Source organism: Salvelinus namaycush, chromosome 35, assembly GCF_016432855.1.
Source record: "Salvelinus namaycush isolate Seneca chromosome 35, SaNama_1.0, whole genome shotgun sequence".
Taxonomy (NCBI): Eukaryota; Metazoa; Chordata; class Actinopteri; order Salmoniformes; family Salmonidae; genus Salvelinus; species Salvelinus namaycush.
The window spans coordinates 34,381,646-34,403,854 of record NC_052341.1 but is presented as its reverse complement, the minus strand read 5'-3'; the positions used below and the strand labels follow the sequence as shown (position 1 = coordinate 34,403,854).

Here is a 22,209-nt window from a genome sequence, read left to right as displayed (position 1 = left end):
ATTACGACCTCTTCGGCTGTTCCATTGGCTCAACCATAACCACGTGGTGATATTCCTCCTAACCTTCACACTACCATTGGGCAAGGTTTCTTATTCTTTAAGTTTTATTGGCGAATCGCAACCAACAGACATCTGCATACACCGCTACCTACTGTACTGGAGTGTGAGGCCGGTCACAACCTATCTACACCACTATATTCTCTTACTTAACCCTGAATTTCTAATAAAATAAAACAATTCCCCACAAACCTAGACTGTAAACTCTCCTTCCAGACTCACATCAAACATCTCCAATCCAAAGTTAAATCTAGAATTGGCTTCCTATTCCGCAACAAAGCATCTTTCACTCATGCTGCCAAACATACCCTTGTAAAACTGACCATCCTACCAATCCTCGACTTCGGTGATGACATTTACAAAATAGCCTCCAATACTCTACTCAATAAATTGGATGCAGTCTATCACAGTGCCATCCGTTTTGTCACCAAAGCCCCATATGCTACCCACCACTGCGACCTGTACGCTCTCGTTGGCTGGCTTTCGTTTCATACTCGTCGCCAAACCCACTGGCTCCAGGTCATCTACAAGACCCTGCTAGGTAAAGTCCCCCCTTATCTCAGCTCGCTGGTCACCATAGCAGCACCCACCTGTAGCACGCGCTCCAGCAGGTATATCTCTCTGGTCACCCCCAAAACCAATTCTTCCTTTGGCCTCCTCTCCTTCCAGTTCTCTGCTGCCAATGACTGGAACGAACTACAAAAATAGCTCAGCTCATAGATTACTGCACCTGTACATAGCCCATCTATAATTTAGCCCAAACAACTACCTCTTTCCCTACTTTATTTATTTATTTAGCTCCTTTGCACCCCATTATTTCTATCTCTACTTTGCACATTCTTCCACTGCAAATCAACTGTTCCAGTGTTTTACTTGCTATATTGTATTTACTTCGCCACCATGGCCTTTCTTTTGCCTTCATCTCCCTAATCTCACCTCACTTGCTCACATTGTATATAGACTTATTTTTTCTACTGTATTATTGACGGTATGTTTGTTTTACTCCATGTGTAACTCTGTGTTGTTGTATGTGTCGAACTGCTTTGCTTTATCTTGGCCAGGTCGCAATTGTAAATGAGAACGTGTTCTCAACTTGCCTACCTGGTTAAATAAAGGGGGCAAAAAAAAACAAAAAAAAACTCACTACTCCCATCAATCAATATTTTTTATTTCCCCTCTACCCAACTGCATCTGTATATCCACAATATTTGTTTTCACTGCTCTTTTTGCTTTAATATCTACTATATACTTTCCATGAACATGTGGAAGAGCCTGAATCGAACAGGACTGAATTTCAAAACCTATTTGTTACCCCAACAACAGCATCATTATTTCTAACCATAAATCCTCACGTTCTGACTTTCCAGATCTTAAACTACACAAAACTGATGCAGAGTCTGAACATATTACTACTGTTTTTAGTTGCACCTCCTCTATCCATTGCAATCCAACAAATTATTCGCAACAATTTCTGTTGAATATACAGATACATTTTTTAGTCTCTTGCATAGATGAACATCGAACTCAGGAATAAATACACCTGCTCCTGTCCTCCCATACATGGGATCCTTTCATGGGATCTGTATACACTGCAAGACAATAATAAAACTGATTACTAATATACTGATCCACCATTGTTCTTTCAATATATTCTTCACACCACTGTTTATTTTTTTCCATCAGGCTAAGATCAACATGTGGTCTTGTATAAAACCACGGTGGTACATTTCCTATTGACACACATAGCCCTATGACAATATCTGAGTCAACAGTAACCAACCCTTTTTCCAATCTCTGCACCAAAACCCCTCTTTTGATATTGTTCATATTCACAGCAGTCTTCCAATAGTGTCGGTGTAGGATGATCTACCGTACTACCCTTCAGTCTTGCCCAGTATGCCAGGGCTATCTTAACTCTTCTTAGGGATAGTGGCGTTTCCCCAGTATCTATTTGTAAAGCCTCAACCAGTGTTGTTTTAAATGCACCATCGCACATCCTGAGTGCCCTCGCTTGCATCTTATCAAGGCACAACAGCGATGTAAAAGCCGCAGAACCATATACAAAGCACCCATAATCTATGGACGATCTCATCAAAGTACAATACATATTCAGTAAAGATTGCCTATCTGCCTCTAATCATGCCCAACTATCATCCTCATTAGATTAAACGTAAGAAAGTATTCAGTCTCAATTTTATTTATTTAACTAGACAAGTCAGTTAAGAACAAATTCTTATTTTCAATGACAGTTTAGGAACAGTGGGTTAACTGCCTTGTTCAGGGGCAGAACAGAACAGAACATATTTTTACCTTGTCAGCTCAGGGATTAGATCTTGCAACCTTTCGGTAACTAGTCTAACGCTCTAACCACTAGGCTACCTGCCGCCCCTCAATACATTTAATGATGTCTTCATGTAAGCTTTTCATCAAACCATAGCCCCAAATACTTAAATCCTGTTACCATTTCCATTTGTTCATATAATCTTTTTGTTAGCGAACAACATATGGCAAGATTTAGATACAGTGACTTGAAACCTCATGATAAGGACCATTCCACTACTGCTACAAAAGCACCTTGCATTTTCTCTATTACATAAGGAATATTCCTTCCCCTTTTCCAACAGGCACCATCATCTGCATATAACACTGCCCCTATACCCTGTCCGATATCACCAAAGATATCATCAATCATCAACATGAATAAGATGGGACAAATAGCACTACCCTGAAAAGTTTCATTTTCCACCTCCTTCTCTTGATAACTCCAATCCCACCCTGACCTGGAAGGTTCGGTCAAAGAAATCCTTAATCCAGTTATACATTCTCCCACTAATACGCATTTCATTCAATTTAATCAGTAGACTTTCCCACCACATTGTATCATAATATGATAAGCATATTATGCTTTTTCAATATCAAATACACTATTGACATCACTTCATTGACAAATCTTTGGTCACCTAAGTATTAACTTTAACTAATGCATCAAGAGTAGTTCTTCCCTTTCTGAATCCACTATGATATGGACTTAATTGACCCCTATGTTTCAGATAATACATCAATCTACCAACAATCAACTTTTCCATTAATTTACAGAGATTTGATGTACTGTAAATGCAATAAGTCTATAACTAGCAGGACAGGATGGATCTTTATCAGGCTTCACAAAAGGCAAAACCACAGCACATTTCCATCCTGATGGTGTCACTCCTGTACTCCATAAACTCATCTTTCCCAAAACTTCTGTAGGCAGATGTTTAAACATTATATAGCATAATTGATCCTCACCTGGAGCAGCGCAACCACACCCCTCGTTATTTCAAACATGTTGAATTCAGCATCCAGCTATTCTCCAGAATCACACTTCTTACGGTATACATTTTCATGCTTTTCTTCCTTATGTATTTTACATTCATCACTTAGATTGTCAACTTTAGGCACTGCTGCAAAAACTCTTCTTAGAGCGTCTGCTTTTTAGGCAAGGTTTCTATCAGAAAAATTACATTTATACTGAACAAAAATATAAACATGTAAAGTGTTGGTCCCATTTTACATCCCTGTTAGGGAGCATTTCTCCTTTGCCAAGATAATTCATCCAACTGACAGGTGTGGCATATCGGGAAGCCGATTAAACAGCATGATCATTACACAGGTGCACCCTGTGCTGGGGACAATAAAAGGCCACTCTAAAATGTGCAGTTTTGTCACACAACACAATCTCTCAAGTATTGAGGGAGCGTGCAATTGTCATGCTGACTGCAGGAATGTCTACCAAAGCTATTGCCAGGGAATTGAACGTTCACTTCTCGACCATAAGCTGCCTCAAACATTTTAGAGAATTTGGCAGTATGTCCAACCGGCCTCACAACCACGTGTAACCATTTCAGCACCTCCACATCCGGCTTCACCTGCGGAATCTTCTGAAGGGGGGTGCTGAGGACCATTTCTGTCTGTAATAAAGCCCTTGTGTGAAAAAACTCATTCTGACTGGCTGGGCCTGGCTCCCAAGTGGGTGGGTATATGCCCTCCCAGGCCCACCATGGCTGCACGCTTGTCCAGTCATGTAAAAACCATAGATTACAGCCTAATTAATGTATTTCAATTGACTGATTTCCTTATATGAACTGTACCTCAGTAAAATCTTTGAAACTGTTGCATGTTGAGTTTATATTTTTGTTCTGTATACATTTAGTTGAAAATCCTAGCCTTATAATTTATGGGGAAAATACATTTTTTTGCCGTAATTTGACAAAGCCGTTTGTGTCAGTGTTGTAATGTTGACAAAAAATACTAGCTTCCTGAAACTGTACTTGTAGGATCAGAGATAGTGGAAGCAATATCTCCACTCAAATGTAAAACAAAGAGGACAAAGAGATAATGGGAAAAGATTAATCTTTATTTCCTTCAACCAAAACATTGTACAGAGGCATATTCTTTAAAAATAAAATGGTACACAGGTACTAGGATCATGAAAATGTACAGTGTTTCTGTTCACGTTTTCAACCTACCACCTGGCTGCTTCACAGATTGAGGGGACATACTGACCAAACGTTCATGACAGATACAAGGCATGATGACAATCCCCAAAAGCAGAATAAAAGCCTCTCAATGAGAGCTGATTCTAGGTGCAAAAAAAGGGATCCGTTTTTTGTCAAGTATCTTCTTTCAAGATCCCATTGCCAAGACTGGCCAAACTGAGAATGTTGTTTTTCTGGAACCGAACGCAAAACCAATTCCAGCAAGTCAATTCTCGTCTTGTATCGTACAAGGCTGCGAAACCACTTTTCTTTTTAAATTTAAACATCTTCAAAGTAAAATGCCAATTAAAATGTGACTTTGCTTAGCACCCAAGAGTTTCTCAACCTTTGTGTTAAAGCAATGTCAGTCTGTAGGGTTCGCCTAACATTTAGTGCAACATATATGTACACACATACATGTTATTCAATAATTTCATCCAAACAGCTTGTGCGTGTCAACGAGCATCTGAGTAGTCAGGCGCTAAAATAGAAGATGGTTCTATGTTTCACTCGTGACGCGCTGCAAGTCCCACCTCTCTAATCTCCTCATTAGTTTTCAGGAGAATACACCCACATGGGTGATTGAAGGATGAACTGAGGTTCCCACTCCAGTCCAGTTGGTGGTGGTAATGCATCTTAAAGTTGGTTGCCAACTGCCATATAAAGTCCACATAAGAAAAAGACTGAAGGAGGAGAGATTACTAGAAACCACCTAGGTTTCCTCTAAATGTGGATTGAGAGAAGAGAACAAACTTGTGTTAAAATGGGCCATAATTCTACAAAGATCCAGAAAAAAAAAGGACCTAATGTTTATATCCCAGGACAAATGAGCTAGCTAGCTAGGACCTCTCCCCAAATTAATATAGTTAGTTCAGAGTTCATTTTGATATTTCAACCTGCGTGTCCTGATCATGTCTGGTGTAGACCGGGGCGGCAGGTAGCCTAGTGGTTAGAGCTTCGGGCCAGTAATCGAAAGGTTGCTAGATCAAATCCCAGAGCTGACAAGGTTCAAATCTGTCATTCTGCCCCTGAACAAGAATTTGTTCTTAACTGACTTGCCTAGTTAAATAAAAGGTTCAATAAAAAGATGGACAAAATGAACATTTGCACGCAAGCCAACATCTAAGGCAACACTTATGTGAGGGACTGACTAGCTCTGGTCCATCCACTACACCTCTACTAGTTTGTAGAGGAACATGTACTTAGCCTGGACCAGAGTTAGAAACTGGCTGCTGAAGTTTCAAATGTTTACTTGGGAGTTGAAACCGGATGTATCGTATTATGGGGGCAAAGCAATGCTAGAAAACCACATGGAGAAAATTAGATCTATTAAGGTCAAAACTTTACATACATTGATTTTGGACCCAGAAATAACAGAAGACTCGTTTTAAGTCCCAAGGAGGACGTGGGTCAAGGATATGTTGTTTTTTTACATCCTATTTAATAGAAAACATTAGAAATCAAGAGATGGATACAGTTTGAATATACAATAAATAAATACATTTAAGAGAACTGAACAAAATCTCAAATCAAATTAGGAGCACAATAGACTTAAAACATGCCAGTAAAATGCACAATACATTAATGAGTAAAATGGAGACTAACATGAAACTGTAGTTTGAGTCTGCAGGAAAATCCAACAAATGAAAACCATGTCTCATTCTACATGGGACTGAAGTAGTTCCTAGGCTCTGCCCTAAGGTCAGTTTCTGCTTTACCGCCAAATGATTCCCATGCCAACTTTGTGTTTCGGGGCGACCTCTATGTGGTGTGAATGAAAAACTAATGCGACCTACTAAAACTAACAACAGAGTTGCACTCCCATGTGTTCATTTACAAAGCTCTACTTGCTCCAGGTACAGGAAACATTTTCCATTCAAGCAATGAAATGTATATTTTGGCAACAGGACTCCTATTTCACGCCTTCAAAACATGCTTTGCGACAAATACTCACAAAAGAGAATCAAGCCAATTTCCTGAGGATTCAAGTTTTTCCAAAACCCCCTTCTCAAATAACCTTTAAACTATTTAATTTGTTACGTTCTTAGTTACTAAACCTACCAAAAGTCGCCCTGTCAGTTTAAATTTGAAGAGGATATTGTCAACTGTGGTGGCAACAGCCAAAAATATTTTAGGAAGATGCCAAGCATGTTGAGCCCCATCTCTCTCGCTCAGAAAACAACACCGAGTGTCTTTTTAGCATGTGAAAGCAACATTTTGCAAAAAACATTGGGAGCATAAAAATCAGGTTGTGAGGGTGCATCCAACTTAATATTGTCCACCACAGGGCTACAGCATTCCCAATGGCATTCTTCATTTCTAGCCAAACTGGAAAAACACATTTCCAGGTGCTTGGTCTAGAGGGTGGAAAAAAAGAAATGTGTTACTTTGCTGTGTTGAAATCCATGACAAAGTGTATGATTACAGTACATTTGGAAAGTTTACAGACCCCTTGAGTTTTTCCACATTTTGTTACGTTACAGCCTTATTCTAAACTGGATTAAATAAAAACTGTTCCTCATCAATTTACATACAATACCCCATAATAACAATGCAAAAACAGAATATTTTGAATATTAAAGTGGACGGAAGGGAGATTTGGCTCATTAATCTATATGGTCCAAATCAGGATGATCCACACTTCATCGAAAACATTTATACCAATTTATTCAACTTACAGGCAACAAATGATCTAATCATTATGGTAGGAGACTATAAAACAGTGTTAAGTACCTCAATGGACCGTAAACTTAATCACTCTACAAACTATCATCACTGTGCCGCCCTTAAGGAAATCACAAATATTATGGACACATTAGAAATAGTGGATATTTGGAGACTAAAAAAGCCCGACCTAGTGAGATATACACGGAGGAGACTTAAGCTAGTCGGCTTGACTACATTCTTATCTCTTTCATCAAAGGTTAAAAAAGTTTTAATAGGAGACAGAATGCGATCGGATCATCTAATTGGCATTCACATAACTCAGATTTTCCACGTGGACGGGGATATTGGAAATTTTATTCAAGTTTACTGGAGGACAACTTATTTTTAACTAAGACGAAATCATTTATAACTGAATTTTTCCAGTATAATATAGTTTATAGCAAATCCCCTTATTGTTTGGGATACCTTTAAAATGTACCTTCAGGGGTCATTCAATTCAATATTAATCAACAATAAAAAAAGCAGTTTCTGGCTAAAGAGACAAGACTAAGAAGGGAAATCCATGAACAAATAGTACAGGTAGATAGCAATAAAAACAATGCTACAGAGATACAAAATAAGTCAGAGGAAAAACAAAAAGAACTTGAGGAACTTCTTCAAGAACGATCTAATGAAATCTATTACAAAAACAAAGCAAACTGGATGGAATATGGAGAAAAATTCACAAAATTCTTCCTGAATCTCCAATACAGGAACTCAAATAAAAAGATTTTGCAGAAACTCGTTACTGAAGTCATCTATGATTCTCCGAATGATATTTTAAAAAGAGTAAGCTAATTATTTTAGGCAGATCTTCTCTTTTCCATCTCATCCTTTCCCACTGAATGAAGATTATGATAAGGAATCCTTTCCAAATAATATAATTTTTTTTTAAATGAACTAAATGTACAGAAAGGTCAGTGCGTAGGCCAAATTACAGAGTAAGAACTTTGAGGCTATTAAATCCTTTGTCTGGAAAAACCCCAGGGCTTGATGGCATACCGGTAGAGGTATATCAAGTATTTTTTGATATACTAAAAGCTCCATTGTTAGATTGCTTTAACTACTCCTATAGAAATGGTAGTCTGTCATGTACTCAGCAGGAAGGTCTGATTTCTCTATTATTAAAACAAGACCCAGATGGCAAATATAAAGACCCAGTCTATCTAAAAAAACTGGAGGCCCCTTACACTTCAATGTTGTGATGCAAAAATATTAGCAAAATGCATAGCACTCAGAAGTAAAAAGGTTTTACCAGGTATTGTTCCTGATCAGACAGGTTTTTTATATGAACGATACATTGGAGATAATATACGACAACTACTAGAAATAATAGAACATCATGAAACATTTAAGACAGGAATGGTATTTATAGCAGATTTTGAAAAGGCATTTGATAAGGACTGGATTTAATTTAAAAACGCCTGGATTTTTTCAATTTCGGTAATTCTCTTATAAAAAAAAAAAATGGGTAAAAATAATGTATAGCAACCCCAGGTGTAAAATAGTAAATAATGGCTCAGAGAGTTTTGAATTGTCAAGAGGAGTTAAACAAGGGTGTCCGCTGTCACCATATCTATTCGCTATGGCCATCATAATGCTAGCTATTAAAATCAGATCCAATAACAACATTAGAGGATTAGAAATCCAAGGCTTAAAAACAAAGGTGTCCATGTATGCCAATGACTCAAGTTTTATATTAAGTCCGCAAGCTAGATCCCTGCAATATCTCATTGAAGATCTAGATAACTTTTCTGTACTCTATGGACTAAAACCTAATTATGATAAGTGTAAATTATTACGTATCGGATCCTTAAAAAATACAACTTTTACATTACCCTGCAGTTTACCTATAAAATGGGCTGATGGTGAAGTAGACACTCGGTATTCATATCACAAAAGATATAAATAAGCTCTCCACACTGAATTTTGATAGAAAACTTGTAAAAATAGACAAGATCCTGCAACCATGGAGGTAAATACCTGTCTATTTATGGAAAAATTGCCCTGATTAACTCCTTAGTCATATCTCAGTTTACTCACATATGGCGCTGCCTACTCCTGATAATTCGTTTTTCAAATCATATGAGCAAAAAATATTTCGCTGTATCTGGGACGCTAAACCAGACAAAATAAAACGTGCCTATCTATATAAAGAATATGAATTGGGTGGGTTGAGATTATTAAATATAAAAGCACTAAACCTCTCTAAAAGCTTCACTCATTCAAAAGTTTTATTTGAATCCTAAATGATTCTCAAGTAGATTACTAAGAAAATCACATCCATTGTTTAAAAATTGCCTTTTTGCCTTTGTGCAGATTGCCATGTCTCGTTTGATTAATTGAAAATGATACTTTGAAAAAACTATTTTTCAAACAAGCATTGCAGAGCTGGCTACAATTTCATCCCCCTGAAAAGATAGAACAAATATTATGGCTGAACTCAAATGTGCTGGTTGATAAAATACCTGTATTTAATACCTGTACTCTTGCTCAATCCAAGAGTACAACCAATTGATTACAGCATTGCCCCAAAAATAGAGGCGGGTGGCAGCGGGAGGAGGTAGGGAACTGGTCTGTCTGCCCAATATAAAGGATCAAAACTGGCAGAGGAATAAAAATAGCATAAATAGGAAATTATACCAGTTTCATTTGAGGACCAGGATGGTGAACCCTGTGCCATACAGATTGAAAAATAGTTGAAGAGATTTTTGATGTACAGATTCCGTGGTACAGGGTGTATGAGTTGATATATAAAACAATGCAAGATTCAAGACTTCGTGCTTTTCAGCTAAAATTATTATTTTGATGTCTTGCCACCAATAAAATGTTGATGTCTCAAATGGTTGAGGGACAGCTATTGGGGAACTGTGGGGGGGGATCTTGGAGGGTTCGGGTTCACGGTTTTTGGCCTGGTGGTAGATCGGTCAACATGCCCTTGAGCAGGGCATTGACCCTTAATGGGAATCTGTTGGAAGACTGGCATGATGTAGTAGTTGAGCGGCTTCACTGCAAGTATATTGTATGTTTAGAATATTCTATTATAAAAGAAAAACAAAAAAAGCAAAAACAAGTTTTACGAAATATTGGCAAATTTCGGTCGACAAAAGGTGCTCTTTGGTAAAAGCGGTAAATTGGTCATCAAAAAGAAAGGAGGACCAAGGCACTCTTCATTTACATAAGTATTCAGACCCTTTAATATGAGACTTGAAATTGAGCTCAGGTGCATCCTGTTTCCTTTGATTACCCTTGAGATGTTTCTACAATTTGAATGGAGTCCACCTGTTGTAAATTTAATTCATTGTACATGTTTTGGAAAGGCAAACACACCTGTGTATATAAGGTCCCACAGTTCACATAACAAAAACAAAGCCATAACATCAAAGGAATTTCCCATAGAGCTCCGAGACAGGATTGTGTCGAGGCACAGATCTGGGGAAGGGTACCAAAACATTTCTGCAGCATTGAAGGTCCACAAGAACACAGTGGCCTCCATCATTCTTAAATGGAAGAAGTTTGGAACCACCAAGACTCTTCCTAGACATGACTGCCCAGCCGAACTGAGCAATCGGGGTAGAAGGGCATTGGTCAGGGAGGTGACCAAGAACCCGATGGTCACTCTGACCGAGCTTCAGAGTTCCTCTGTGGAGAAAAGAGAACCTTCCAACAACACTCCACCAAATCAGGCCTTTATGGTATAGTGGCCAGACAGACGCCACTCCTCAGCAAAAGGAACATGACAGCCCAATTGGAGTTTGCAAAAAGGCACCTAAAGGAATCTCAGACCATGAGAAACAAGATTCTCTGGTCTGATGAAACTAAGATTGAACTCTTTGGCCTGAATGCCAAGCGTCACGTCTGGAGGAAACCTCCCACCAACCCTATGGTAAAGCATGGTGGTGGCAGCATCATGCTGTGGGGATGTTTCTCAGTGGCAGGGACTGGCAGACTAGTCAGGATCGAGGGAAAGATGAAAGGAGCAAAGTACAGAGAGATCCTTGATAAAAAAAAACAGCTCCAGAGCGCTTAGGACCTCAGACTGGGGCGAAGGTTCACCTGCCAACAGGACAATGACCCTAAGCACACAGCCAAGAAAAGGCAGGAGTGGCTTCTGGACAAGTCTCTGAATGTAGCCCAGCCAGAGCCCAGACCTGAACCCGATCGAGAATCTCTGGAGAGATCTGAAAATAGCTGTCCAGCGACGCTCCCCATCCAACCTGACAGAGCTTGAGAGGATCTGCAGAGAACGGGAGAAACTCCCCAAATACAGGTGTGACAAGCTTGTAGCATCATACCAAATACTCGAGGTTGTAATCGCTGCCAAAGGTGCTTCAACAAAGTACTAAGTAAAGGGTCTGAATACTTATGCATGTGATATTTCCGTATGTTATTTTGAATACATTTGCAAAAATTTATAGAAACCTGTTTTTGGTTTATCATTGAGGTATTTAATACATTTTAGAATAAGGCTGTAACGTAACAAAATGTATTTTTTTTTTTTTTTTAAATCAAGGGGTCTGAATAACCTGTGTAAAAATTAAAAGGTAAAAAAGTGTCATTGTCACAGCAGTGTTACTACATACTTTGATTGGATTCAAAACTGAATCCTCCTGCTGGGCCTCCAAAGAAAGTCTTGAAGATGTTGTTGGCATTGAAATCTGCAGAGAAACAACAGCAATGAGTCAAATAGTGTCAACGTGCGATATTAATTCTCCCCCCCAATTCAGTTACATCCACACATCAAAACAAACCTTTTTTGTATTAAAGGCTGCACTGGGAATAGACGTTTAAAATTGGCAACTCTGTTTCTCGCACAATTCGATCACATTTGTATATTTTTCAGAGATATGCCATTCTCCTAGAATTACATTTTTACTCTTGACCGTGAGCGAGTGAGGAAGCCGACGCTGATCAATGGCCAGTGTTGCATTTGTCCCCTCAGTGGTTATGGTTAGGACCCAGGGTAAGGTAATCTGACCCTAGACATGTGGTTAGGTGTAGTGAAGGGGTAATGGTTTAATGCTAATGTTATGTTTCAGACTAGCATTGAGGGTAAGGTAATCTTAAACTACACTACTGGTCAAATATTTTAGAACACCTACTCATTCAAGGGTATTTCTTTATTTAGACTATTTTCTACATTGTAGAATAATAGTGACGACATCCAAACTTGGAAATAACACATATGGAATCATGTAGTAACCAAAATAAGTGTTAAACAAATCAAAACATATTTTATGTTTGAGATTCTTCAAATAGCCACCCTTTGCTTTGATGACAGCTTTGCACAGTCTTGGCATTCTCTCAACCAGCTTCACCTGGAATGCTTTTCCAACAGTCTTGAAGGAGTTCCCACATATGCTGAGCACTTGTTGGCTGCTTTTCCTTCACTCTGCGGTCCAACTCATTCCAAACCATCTCAATTTGGTTGAGGTCGGGGGATTATGGAGGCCAGGTCATCTGATGTAGCACTCCATCACTCTCCTTCTTGGTCAAATAGCCCTTACACAGCCTGGAGGTGTGTTGGGCCATTGTCCTGTTGAAAAACAGATGATAGTGGGACTAAGCGCAAACCAGATGGGATGGCATATCACTGCAGAATGCTGTGGTAGCCATGCTGGTTAAGTGCGTCTTGAATTCTAAATAAATCACAGACAATGTCAACAGCAAAGCACCCCCACACCATAACACAACCTCCTCCATGCTTTACGGTGGGAAATACACATTCAGAGATCATCCGTTCACCCGGTTGGAAACAAAAATCTCCAGTTTGGACTCCAGACCAAAGGACAAATATCCACCAGTCTAATGTCCGTTGCTTGTGTTTTTTGGCCCAAGCAAGTCTATTCTTCTCATTGGTGTCCTTTAGTAGTGGTTTCTTTGCAGCAATTTGATCATGAAGGCCTGATACACAGTCTGCTCTGAACAGGTCGCAATTGTAAATGAGAACTTGTTCAACTTGCCGACCTGGTTAAATAAAGGTGAAATAAAATGTTAAAAAAAAAAAAGTTGATGTTGAGATGTGCCTGTTACTTGAACTCTGCAATTTCTGAAGCTGGCAACTTTAATTAACTTATCCTCTGCAGCAGAGGTAACTCTGGGTCTTCCTTTCCTGTGGCGGTCCTCATGAGAGCCAGTTTCATCATAGCGCTTGATGGTTTTTGCAGCTGAAATTGTCCGTATTGACTTACCTTCATGTCTTAAAGTAATGGACTGTCTTTGCTTATTTGAGCTGTTCTTGCCGTAATATGGACTTGGTCTTTCACCAAAAAGGGCTATCTTTTGTATACCTCCCATACCTTGTCACAACACAACTGATTGGCTCAAACGCATTAAGGAAAGAAATTAACTTCTAACAATGCACCGCTGTGAATTTAAACACATTCCAGGTGACTACTTCATGAAGCTGGTTGAGAGAATGCCAAGAGTGTGCAAAGTTGTCATCAAGGCAAAGGGTGGCTATTTTGAAGAATCCCAAATATAAAATATATTTTGATTTGTTTAACACTTTTTTGGTTACTACATGATTCCATGTGTTATTTCATAGTTTTGAAAAAGAAAATAGTAAAAATAAAGAAAAACCCTTGAATGAGTATGTGTTCTAAAACTTTTGACCCATAGTGGAGATCTTTGGGTTGGGGAAGTGTTTGGGTAGTGTTTAATGTGAGGTTTGAGGGGGATGTAACCTCGTCCCCAGGCTCAAATGATACCGCATTTAGAGCCAGGAAACGGCCTCCTGAGTGGCGGTCTAAAGTACTGCATCGCAATGCTAGAGGCGTGTCACTACAGACCCGGGTTCGATCCCAGGCTGTGTCGCAGTCAGCCGTGACTGGGAGACGCATGAAGTGGTGCACAATTGGCCCAGCATCGTCCGGGTTAGGGGAGGGTTTGGCCAGCCGGGATGTCCTTGTCCCATCGTGCTCTAGCTACGCATTGTGAAGGCCCGGGCGCATGCACGCTGACTTCGTTCGCCAGTTGTACGGTGTTTCCTCCAACACATTGGTGAGGCTGGCTTTCGGGTTAAGCGAGTAGTGTGTCAATAAGCAGTGCGGCTTGGCAGGGTAGGAGGACGCATGGCTCTCGACCTTCGCCCCTCCAGAGTCCGTACGGGAGTTGCAGCGATGGGACAAGACTAACTACCAAATGGATGTCACGAAATTGGGGAAAAAGGTGTTAAAAAACAAAAAAAAATCAATAGAGCCAAGAAACACCATGCAACAAAGTGGGACTTGAAAGGGGCGTGGGATAAGATCAAGTCGGCTACAGCTGTATTAGACGGGATTTTTTTAAAGGCAGAAATTCACCAATAAAAATAAATGTTCAATCACAGCGACCATATTGTTTTTAGGAAGCCCAATTGATTGTGAGTTTGGGCATATAAAGTTTATATGTGAAAACTAGTTCAGATATGCATACTTTCCGAACTCACTTCCTTGTTTAGCCTAAACCACTTGCACTGCTAGCGCTTTGAAAAACACAATGTAGAGGGGAGGTTCTAAAGTTTATGCTAGATGGTGATGGATTAAGAGATCCAGTGGCATTTTTTCACATTCCTGCCATAGGCTCCATTCAAGTCCCTTTCTGAAGTGCTGTGAAACCAGACGGGTCAAAAGAGATAGAGCCGGTTGGTAGACGAGGTTAAGGGGGATGAGATCTGATCCCAGACCTGTCGCTAGGAAAAGCGAAATGGTTAGGGCTAGGATTTGGGGTAAAGAAATATAATCCTAAATCAGTGGTTATGGGGTAGTGTTTAAGGCTAGGATAATGCAATCTGATTCTAAACTCAGCAAAAGAAACGTCCCTTTTTCAGGACCCTGTCTTTCAAACAAACTCGTAAAAATCCAAATAACTTTACAGATCTTCATTGTAAAGGGTTTAACCTCTCTTGGGCACGTGAGACGGTAGAGTCCCATCTCTTCAACAGCCAGTGAAACTGCTGGGCGCCAAATTCAAATACAGAAATACTCATATAAATTCAGAAAACAAATCATATTTTACATAGGTTTAAAGATTAACTTCTTGTGAATCCAACCACGGTGTCAGATTTAAAAAATGCTTTACGGCGAAAGCATACCTTACCTTTGAGAACATAGCCCAAGTCATTACAAACAGTAACCAGCCAAGTAGAACAGTTACACAAGTAAAATTAATCCCTTACCTTTGATGATCTTCATATGGTTGCACTCAGCAGACATTCATTTACTCAATGAATGTTCCTTTTGTTCGATAAAGTCTCTTTATATCCAAAAACCTCCGTTTTGTTTGCGCGTTTTCTTCAGTAATCCACGGGCTCAAACGCAGTCAAAGCAGGCAGACAAAAAAAATCAGAATTGTATCTGTAAAGTTCATAGAAACATGTCAAACGATGTTTATATTCAATCCTCCGGTTGTTTTTAGCCTAAATAAATCGATAATATTTCAACCGGACAATAACGTCGTCAATTTAAAAGGTAAACGAGAAAGGCACTCTCGGTCTCGCACATGAAAAAGCTCTGTGACACTTTAGGGTCCACTCATTCCGACTGCTCTTACTTCTTCATTTTTCAGAATACAAGCCTGAAACAATTTCTAAAGACTGTTGACATCTAGTGGAAGGCATAGAAACTGCAATTTGAGTCCTAAGTCAATGGATACTGTAATGGCATTGAATAGAAAACTAAAAAAAAAAAAAAAAAAAAACTACTTCCTGAATGGATTTCTCTCAGGTTTTCGCCTGCCAAATCAGTTCTGTTATACTCACAGACACTATTTCAACAGTTTTGGAAACTTTAGTGTTTTCTATCCAAATCTACCAGTTATATGCATATCATATCTTTTGGGCCCGAGAAGCAGGCAGTTTAATTTGGGCATGCATTTCATCCAAAATTCCAAATGCTGCCCCCTACCCTAGTGAAGTTAAGCACTGTTTCCCATGCTTGTTCAATTAACCAAACAATTAATGAACATGCACCTGTGGAACGTTCGTTAAGACACTAACAGCTTACAGACGGTAGGCAATTATGGTCACAGTTATGAAAATTTAGGACACTAAAGAGGCCTTTCTACTGACTCTGAAAAACACCAAAAGAAAGATGCCCAGGGTCCCTGCTCATCTGCGTGAACGTACCTTAGGCATGCTGCAAGGAGGCATGAGGACTGCAGATGTGGCCAGGGCAATAAATTGCAATGTCTGTACTGTGAGACGCCTAAGACAGCGCTACAGGGAGGCAGGACGGACAGCTGATCGTCCTCGCAGCGGGAGACCACGTGTAACAACACCTGCAACAACTGCCCGAATTACACCAGGAACGAACAATCCCTCCATCAGTGCTCAAACTGTCCACAATAGGCTGAGAGAGGCTGGACTGAGGGCTTGTAGGCCTGTTGTAAGGCAGGTCCTCACCAGACATCACTGACAACAACGTTGCCTATGGGCACAAACCCACCATCGCTGGACCAGATAGGACTGGCAAAAAGTGCTCTTCGCGGTCTTGTCTCACCAGGGGTGATGGTCGGATTCGCGTTTATCGTCGAAGGAATTACACTGAGGCCTGTACTCTGGAGCGGGATCGATTCGGAGGTGGAGGGTCCGTCATGGTCTGGGGCGGTGTGTCACAGCATCATCGGACTAAGCTTGTTGTCATTGCAGGCAATCTCAACGCTGTGCGTTACAGGGAAGACATCCTCCTCCCTCATGTGATACCCTTCCTGCAGGCTCATCCTGACATGACGCTCCAGCATGACAATGCCACCAGCTATACTGCTTGTTCTGTGCGGGATTTCCTGACAGGAATGTCAGTGTTCTGCCATGGCCAGCGAAGAGCCCGGATCTCAATCCCATTGAGCACATCTGGGACCTGTTGGATCAGAGGGTGAGGGCTAGGGCCATTCCCCCCAGAAATGTCTGGGAACTTGTAGGTGCCTTGGTGGAAGAGTTGGTTAACATCTCACAGCAATAACTGGCAAATCTGGTGCAGTCCATGAGGAGGAGACGCACTGCAGTACTTAATGCAGCTGGTGGCCACAGCAGATACTGACTTACTTTTGATTTTGACCCCCCCTTTGTTCAGGGACACATTATTCAATTTCTGTTAGTCACATGTCTGTGGAACTAGTTCAGTTTGTCTCAGTTGTTGAATCTTATGTTCATACAAATATTTACACATGTTAAGTTTGCTGAAAATAAACGCAGTTGACAGTGAGGACGTTTCTTTTTTTGCTGAGTTTAGATTGGTGTTACTGACCCCCCATATTATTGCTGTCCTCCTCCAGGTCATGGCCGCAGTCATAGCGAGTCTTCTTCTTGGGGTCAGAGAGCACAGTGAAGGCCTCGCCCATTTCTTTAAATTTCTTCTCCTCCTCCTTCTGTACCTCTGGCGTGGCCGCACTGTGACGGTCTGACCGGCAAATAGAAAACATTAGTTTGAAAATTAGAACGCTTTACTTGACTGTTGCATTGCAGCTGGTATTCCCCAGAGACACAAAAATGAAAATGGAAAAGGCTGCTCTCTGATCCCTTATATCACCTCCTGCAATTATGCCCTTAAGCAAGGCACAACTGCTCTCCATCCAAGGGCACTGCACTGCAGCTGACCCTGTGCCTCTCAATGCGGGAGTCTATATCCCACAAGGTTCTATACTTGGTCCATTACTGTTCACTCTCTACATAAACACTATCGGTGATGAGATGTGTCAAATTCATTCATATGCTGATGACACTGTCATGTAGTCTATCACTTCAACGGCTGACCAAGCATTATCACTATTGGAGACAGATTTTAAGATATTACAAATATCTTTTATACAGCTGAAACTTGTTTTAAATGTAAAGAAAACACATTTTATGATTTTTAAATTAGGTTAAAAAAGTTGGTTGAAAATACACTTGGATTTACGAGCTTAGATGGTTCTCGAATTAATCAGGTCTCTGCATATAAATACTTAGGGATATGGTTGGATGATAAACTGTCTTTTAAAATGCATATTGATGAACTTTGTAAACGGCTAAAAATCAAGCTAGGCTTCCTCTATAGAAACAGGACATGCTTGTCCTCTACAAATAAAATACAAATTGTGCAAGCTACTTTTATGTCTGTTATAGATTATGGGGATATTATTTACATGCATGCTACGGCATCAACACTTAAATCGCTGGATGCTACTTATCATTGCGCACTTAGGTTTATTACGGGTGTTAGCTACAGAACTCACCACTGTGTTTTATATCATAATGTGGGTTGGACTTCGCTGTCCGTGAGACGAGAACAACATGCTCTCGTGTTTGTCTATAAAGCGCTTCTGAATAAGCTACCTTCTTATTTATCATCACTCATCAACATTAGAATTAGAATTCCTAAAACCAGGTCTCAAGCATGGATTACACCCATGCAATTTCCACAGAGTTGGGTATGGCTGCCTTTTCCTGTTACGCTCCTTGCCTGTGGAATAGCCTGCAGATTAAACTTGACTCGTCCCCCTTGCTCATTTTAAATATTTATTGGAGCATTTTTACCAGTCTATGTTACCAGTCTATGTCTGTTACCAGTCTATGTCTGGTAACAGTAATGTTAATGAATTACCGTCATGTGTTTTGAAGGACTCTGTTGCTATACATGACAAAACTGAAACGCTGAATTGTTTCAATGAGCACTTTGTATCATCTGGTAGGCTGTTTGATTCAGTGTCCTCTGTCTCTGTACAACCCTGTGTGGATGAACCAGTGAGAGCTGGTCAAACTTTTAGCTTTTTGCCATTCTCAGTGCAGGTGGTACATAAAGCCCTGAAATCCTTCGATCAAAGAAAGCCTGCAGGTCCTGATCTTTTGGATCCCTGCTTTTTAAATCTGGCAGCTGATTTCATAGCTGAACCACTTACATATCTGTTCAATCTAACCCTGGAATGTAATGAAATTCCAAAGATCTGAAAATCAGTATTTTTCCTACCACTTTTAAAGGGGGAGATCCAACTCATTTAAATAATTATAGGCCAATCTCAAAGCTGTCACCCCTGGTGAAAATACTTGAAACCCTTGTAAGTGAACAGCTAAAATAGTTTTTATTTACTAACTCTATTTTATCAATGTACCAATCGGGCTTCAGGAAGAAGCATAGCACAATTACAGCAGCCATGAAGGTTTTAAATGATATCACTGAAGCCCTTGACAAAAAACAGCACTGTGTCTCACTTTTTATTCATCTCTCTAAGGCTTTTGATACAGTTGATCATGCTATACTAAGGCAGAGATTGTTGAGTGTAGGTGTTTCGGAGCATGCAGTTGCATGGTTTGCTAACTATCTGTCTGATAGAACTCAGTGCACTCAATGTGATGGGCTTATGTCTGTTAAATTGTCTGTCCTTAATGGTGTGCCCCAAGGCTCTGTACTTGGTCCTCTTATTCACTATTTATATAAATGATTTAGACAAATGTCCAAAATGCACACCTTCATTTTTATGCTGATGATACTGTTATTTACTGTTGTGCCTCATCTCTTACAAAAGCTTTCCAGAACTTGCTTTTTATACTGCTTTTTATACTGTTCAACATACCTTGTGTCAATTGAAGCTTATCCTCAATACTGACAAAGAAAACACCATTAGTTTAGTTAATGCAAGAAATAGACCTCTGAACCTTTCACCTATTACTACCTGTCAGGGCAAGGAGATTGAGGTTGTAACCTCATAAATATCTTGGAATTCTAATTGATGACGGCCTCTTTTAAATTGTATATTCAACAACTTACAAAAAAATTTAAGCTGAAATTGGGATTTTATTTTCGAGAATAAGGCCTGTTTTTCTTTTGAAGCCAGAAGGAGGCTAGTATCAGCTACATTTATGCCTTTACTAGACTATGGGGATATTTTATATATGAATGCTTCCGCTCAGTGTTTGAGATCAATTGACACTCTTTACCATGGCACTTTGAGATTTATTTTAAACTGCAAAACCCTTACGCACCACTGCACTTTGTATAACAGGGTTGGCTAGCCTTCTCTAGTCACTCGTAGGCTCAGTCACTGGTATACTTTTATTTACAAAGCCATTTTGAGTTTACTACCTTTTTATTTGGGCATTTTTATTGTTCAGAAATGTGGTGGGTACTCTCTTCGTTCGCTGGACTTTATCCTGCTAACTGTTCCAAATGTCCGAACTGAATTTGGTAAAAGGGCTTTTATGTACTCTGCGCCATCGTCTTGGAACACCTTACAAAATACTTTTAAACTGGAAGAACTTGTCCCGATTGGTGTTTTTAAATCACTGATGAACGATTTTGAGGCTGATTCCCTGACCTGTCAATGTTTTTAATTTGCTGTTTTTGATTTTGTTATACTCTTGTGAATTCAATGGTTTGGTGAATGGTGGTGAATTCAATGTAGTTTTTCACTTCTGTTTCATATCTGTCTGTAATTTTTGTAATGACTTGGTGCTGCCTATCTTGGCCAGGACGCTCTTGAAAAAGAGATTTTAAATCTCAATGAGCCCTTCCTGGTTAAGGTTAAATAAATAAATAAAATTATTTTAGTATTGCTTGCAACAGTTTCGGGTAATGCAAGTTCTTGTGCTGTTAGTAGAATAACCTGTGTAAATGAAATCTGTTGAATTTATTTATTTTTTATATACTCTGCTCAAAAAAATAAAGGGAACCCTTAAACAACACAATGTAACTCCAAGTCAATCACACTTCTGTGAAATCAAACTGTCCACTTAGGAAGCAACACTGATTGACAATAAATTTCACATGCTGTTGTGCAAATGGAATAGACAACAGGTGGAAATTATAGGCAATTAGCAAGACACCCCCAATAAAGGAGTGGTTCTGCAGGTGGTGACCACAGACCACTTCTCAGTTCCTATGCTTCCTGGCTGATGTTTTGGTCACTTTTGAATGCTGGCGGTGCTTTCACTCTAGTGGTAGCATGAGACGGAGTCTACAACCCACACAAGTGGCTCAGGTAGTGCAGCTCATCCAGGATGGCACATCAATGCGAGCTGTGGCAAGAAGGTTTGCTGTGTCTGTCAGCGTAGTGTCCAGAGCATGGAGGCGCTACCAGGAGACAGGCCAGTACATCAGGAGACGTGGAGGAGGCCGTAGGAGGGCAACAACCCAGCAGCAGGACCGCTACCTCCGCCTTTGTGCAAGGAGGAGCAGGTGGAGCACTGACAGAGCCCTGCAAAATGACCTCCAACAGGCCACAAATGTGCATGTGTCTGCTCAAACGGTCAGAAACAGACTCCATGAGGGTGGTATGAGGGCCCCACGTCCACAGGTGGGGGTTGTTGTGCTTACAGCCCAACACCGTGCAGGACGTTTGGCATTGCCAGAGAACACCAAGATTGGCAAACTCGCCACTGGCGCCCTGTGCTTTTCACAGATGAAAGCAGGTTCACACTGAGCACGTGACAGACGTGACAGAGTCTGGAGACGCTGTGGAGAACGTTCTGCTGCCTGCAACATCCTCCAGCATGACCGGTTTGGCGGTGGGTCAGTCATGGTGTGGGGTGGCATTTCTTTGGGGGGCCGCACAGCCCTCCATGTGCTCGCCAGAGGTAGCCTGACTGCCATTAGGTACCGAGATGAGATCCTCAGACCCCTCGTGAGACCATATGCTGGTGCGGTTGGCCCTGGGTTCCTCCTAATGCAAGACAATGCTAGACCTCATGTGGCTGGAGTGTGTCAGCGGTTCCTGCAAGAGGAAGGCATTGATGCTATGGACTGGCCCGCCCGTTCCCTAGACCTGAATCCAATTGAGCACATCTGAGACATCATGTCTCGCTCCATCCACCAACGCCACGTTGCACCACAGACTGTCCAGGAGTTGGCGGATGCTTTAGTCCAGGTCTGGGAGGAGATCCCTCAGGAGACCATCCGCCACCTCATTAGGAGCATGCCCAGGCGTTGTAGGGAGGTCATACAGGCACGTGGAGGCCACACACACTACTGAGCCTCATTTT

At 40.6% G+C, this 22,209-nt stretch overlaps 1 protein-coding gene across 2 annotated transcripts in view; it reads right to left on the bottom strand.

Annotated features, from left to right (window-relative positions):
- Nucleotides 1–5,993: 5,993 nt before the first annotated feature.
- LOC120029311 (dnaJ homolog subfamily C member 7-like) overlaps nucleotides 5,994–22,209 on the bottom strand; it is a 61,316-nt gene continuing 45,100 nt past the window's right edge. Inside the window, exons 12-14 of one of the 2 annotated variants that reach the window (XM_038974531.1) lie at nucleotides 17,504–17,656; nucleotides 11,864–11,938; nucleotides 5,994–6,931 (exon numbers count right to left, since the gene is read on the bottom strand). In XM_038974531.1, coding sequence (XP_038830459.1) covers nucleotides 6,894–6,931; nucleotides 11,864–11,938; nucleotides 17,504–17,656 — 266 coding nt within the window. In that variant the 3' untranslated portion in view covers nucleotides 5,994–6,893. The remainder of the gene's footprint in view (nucleotides 6,932–11,863; nucleotides 11,939–17,503; nucleotides 17,657–22,209) is intronic. The other variant, XM_038974532.1, reaches the window with a different exon arrangement.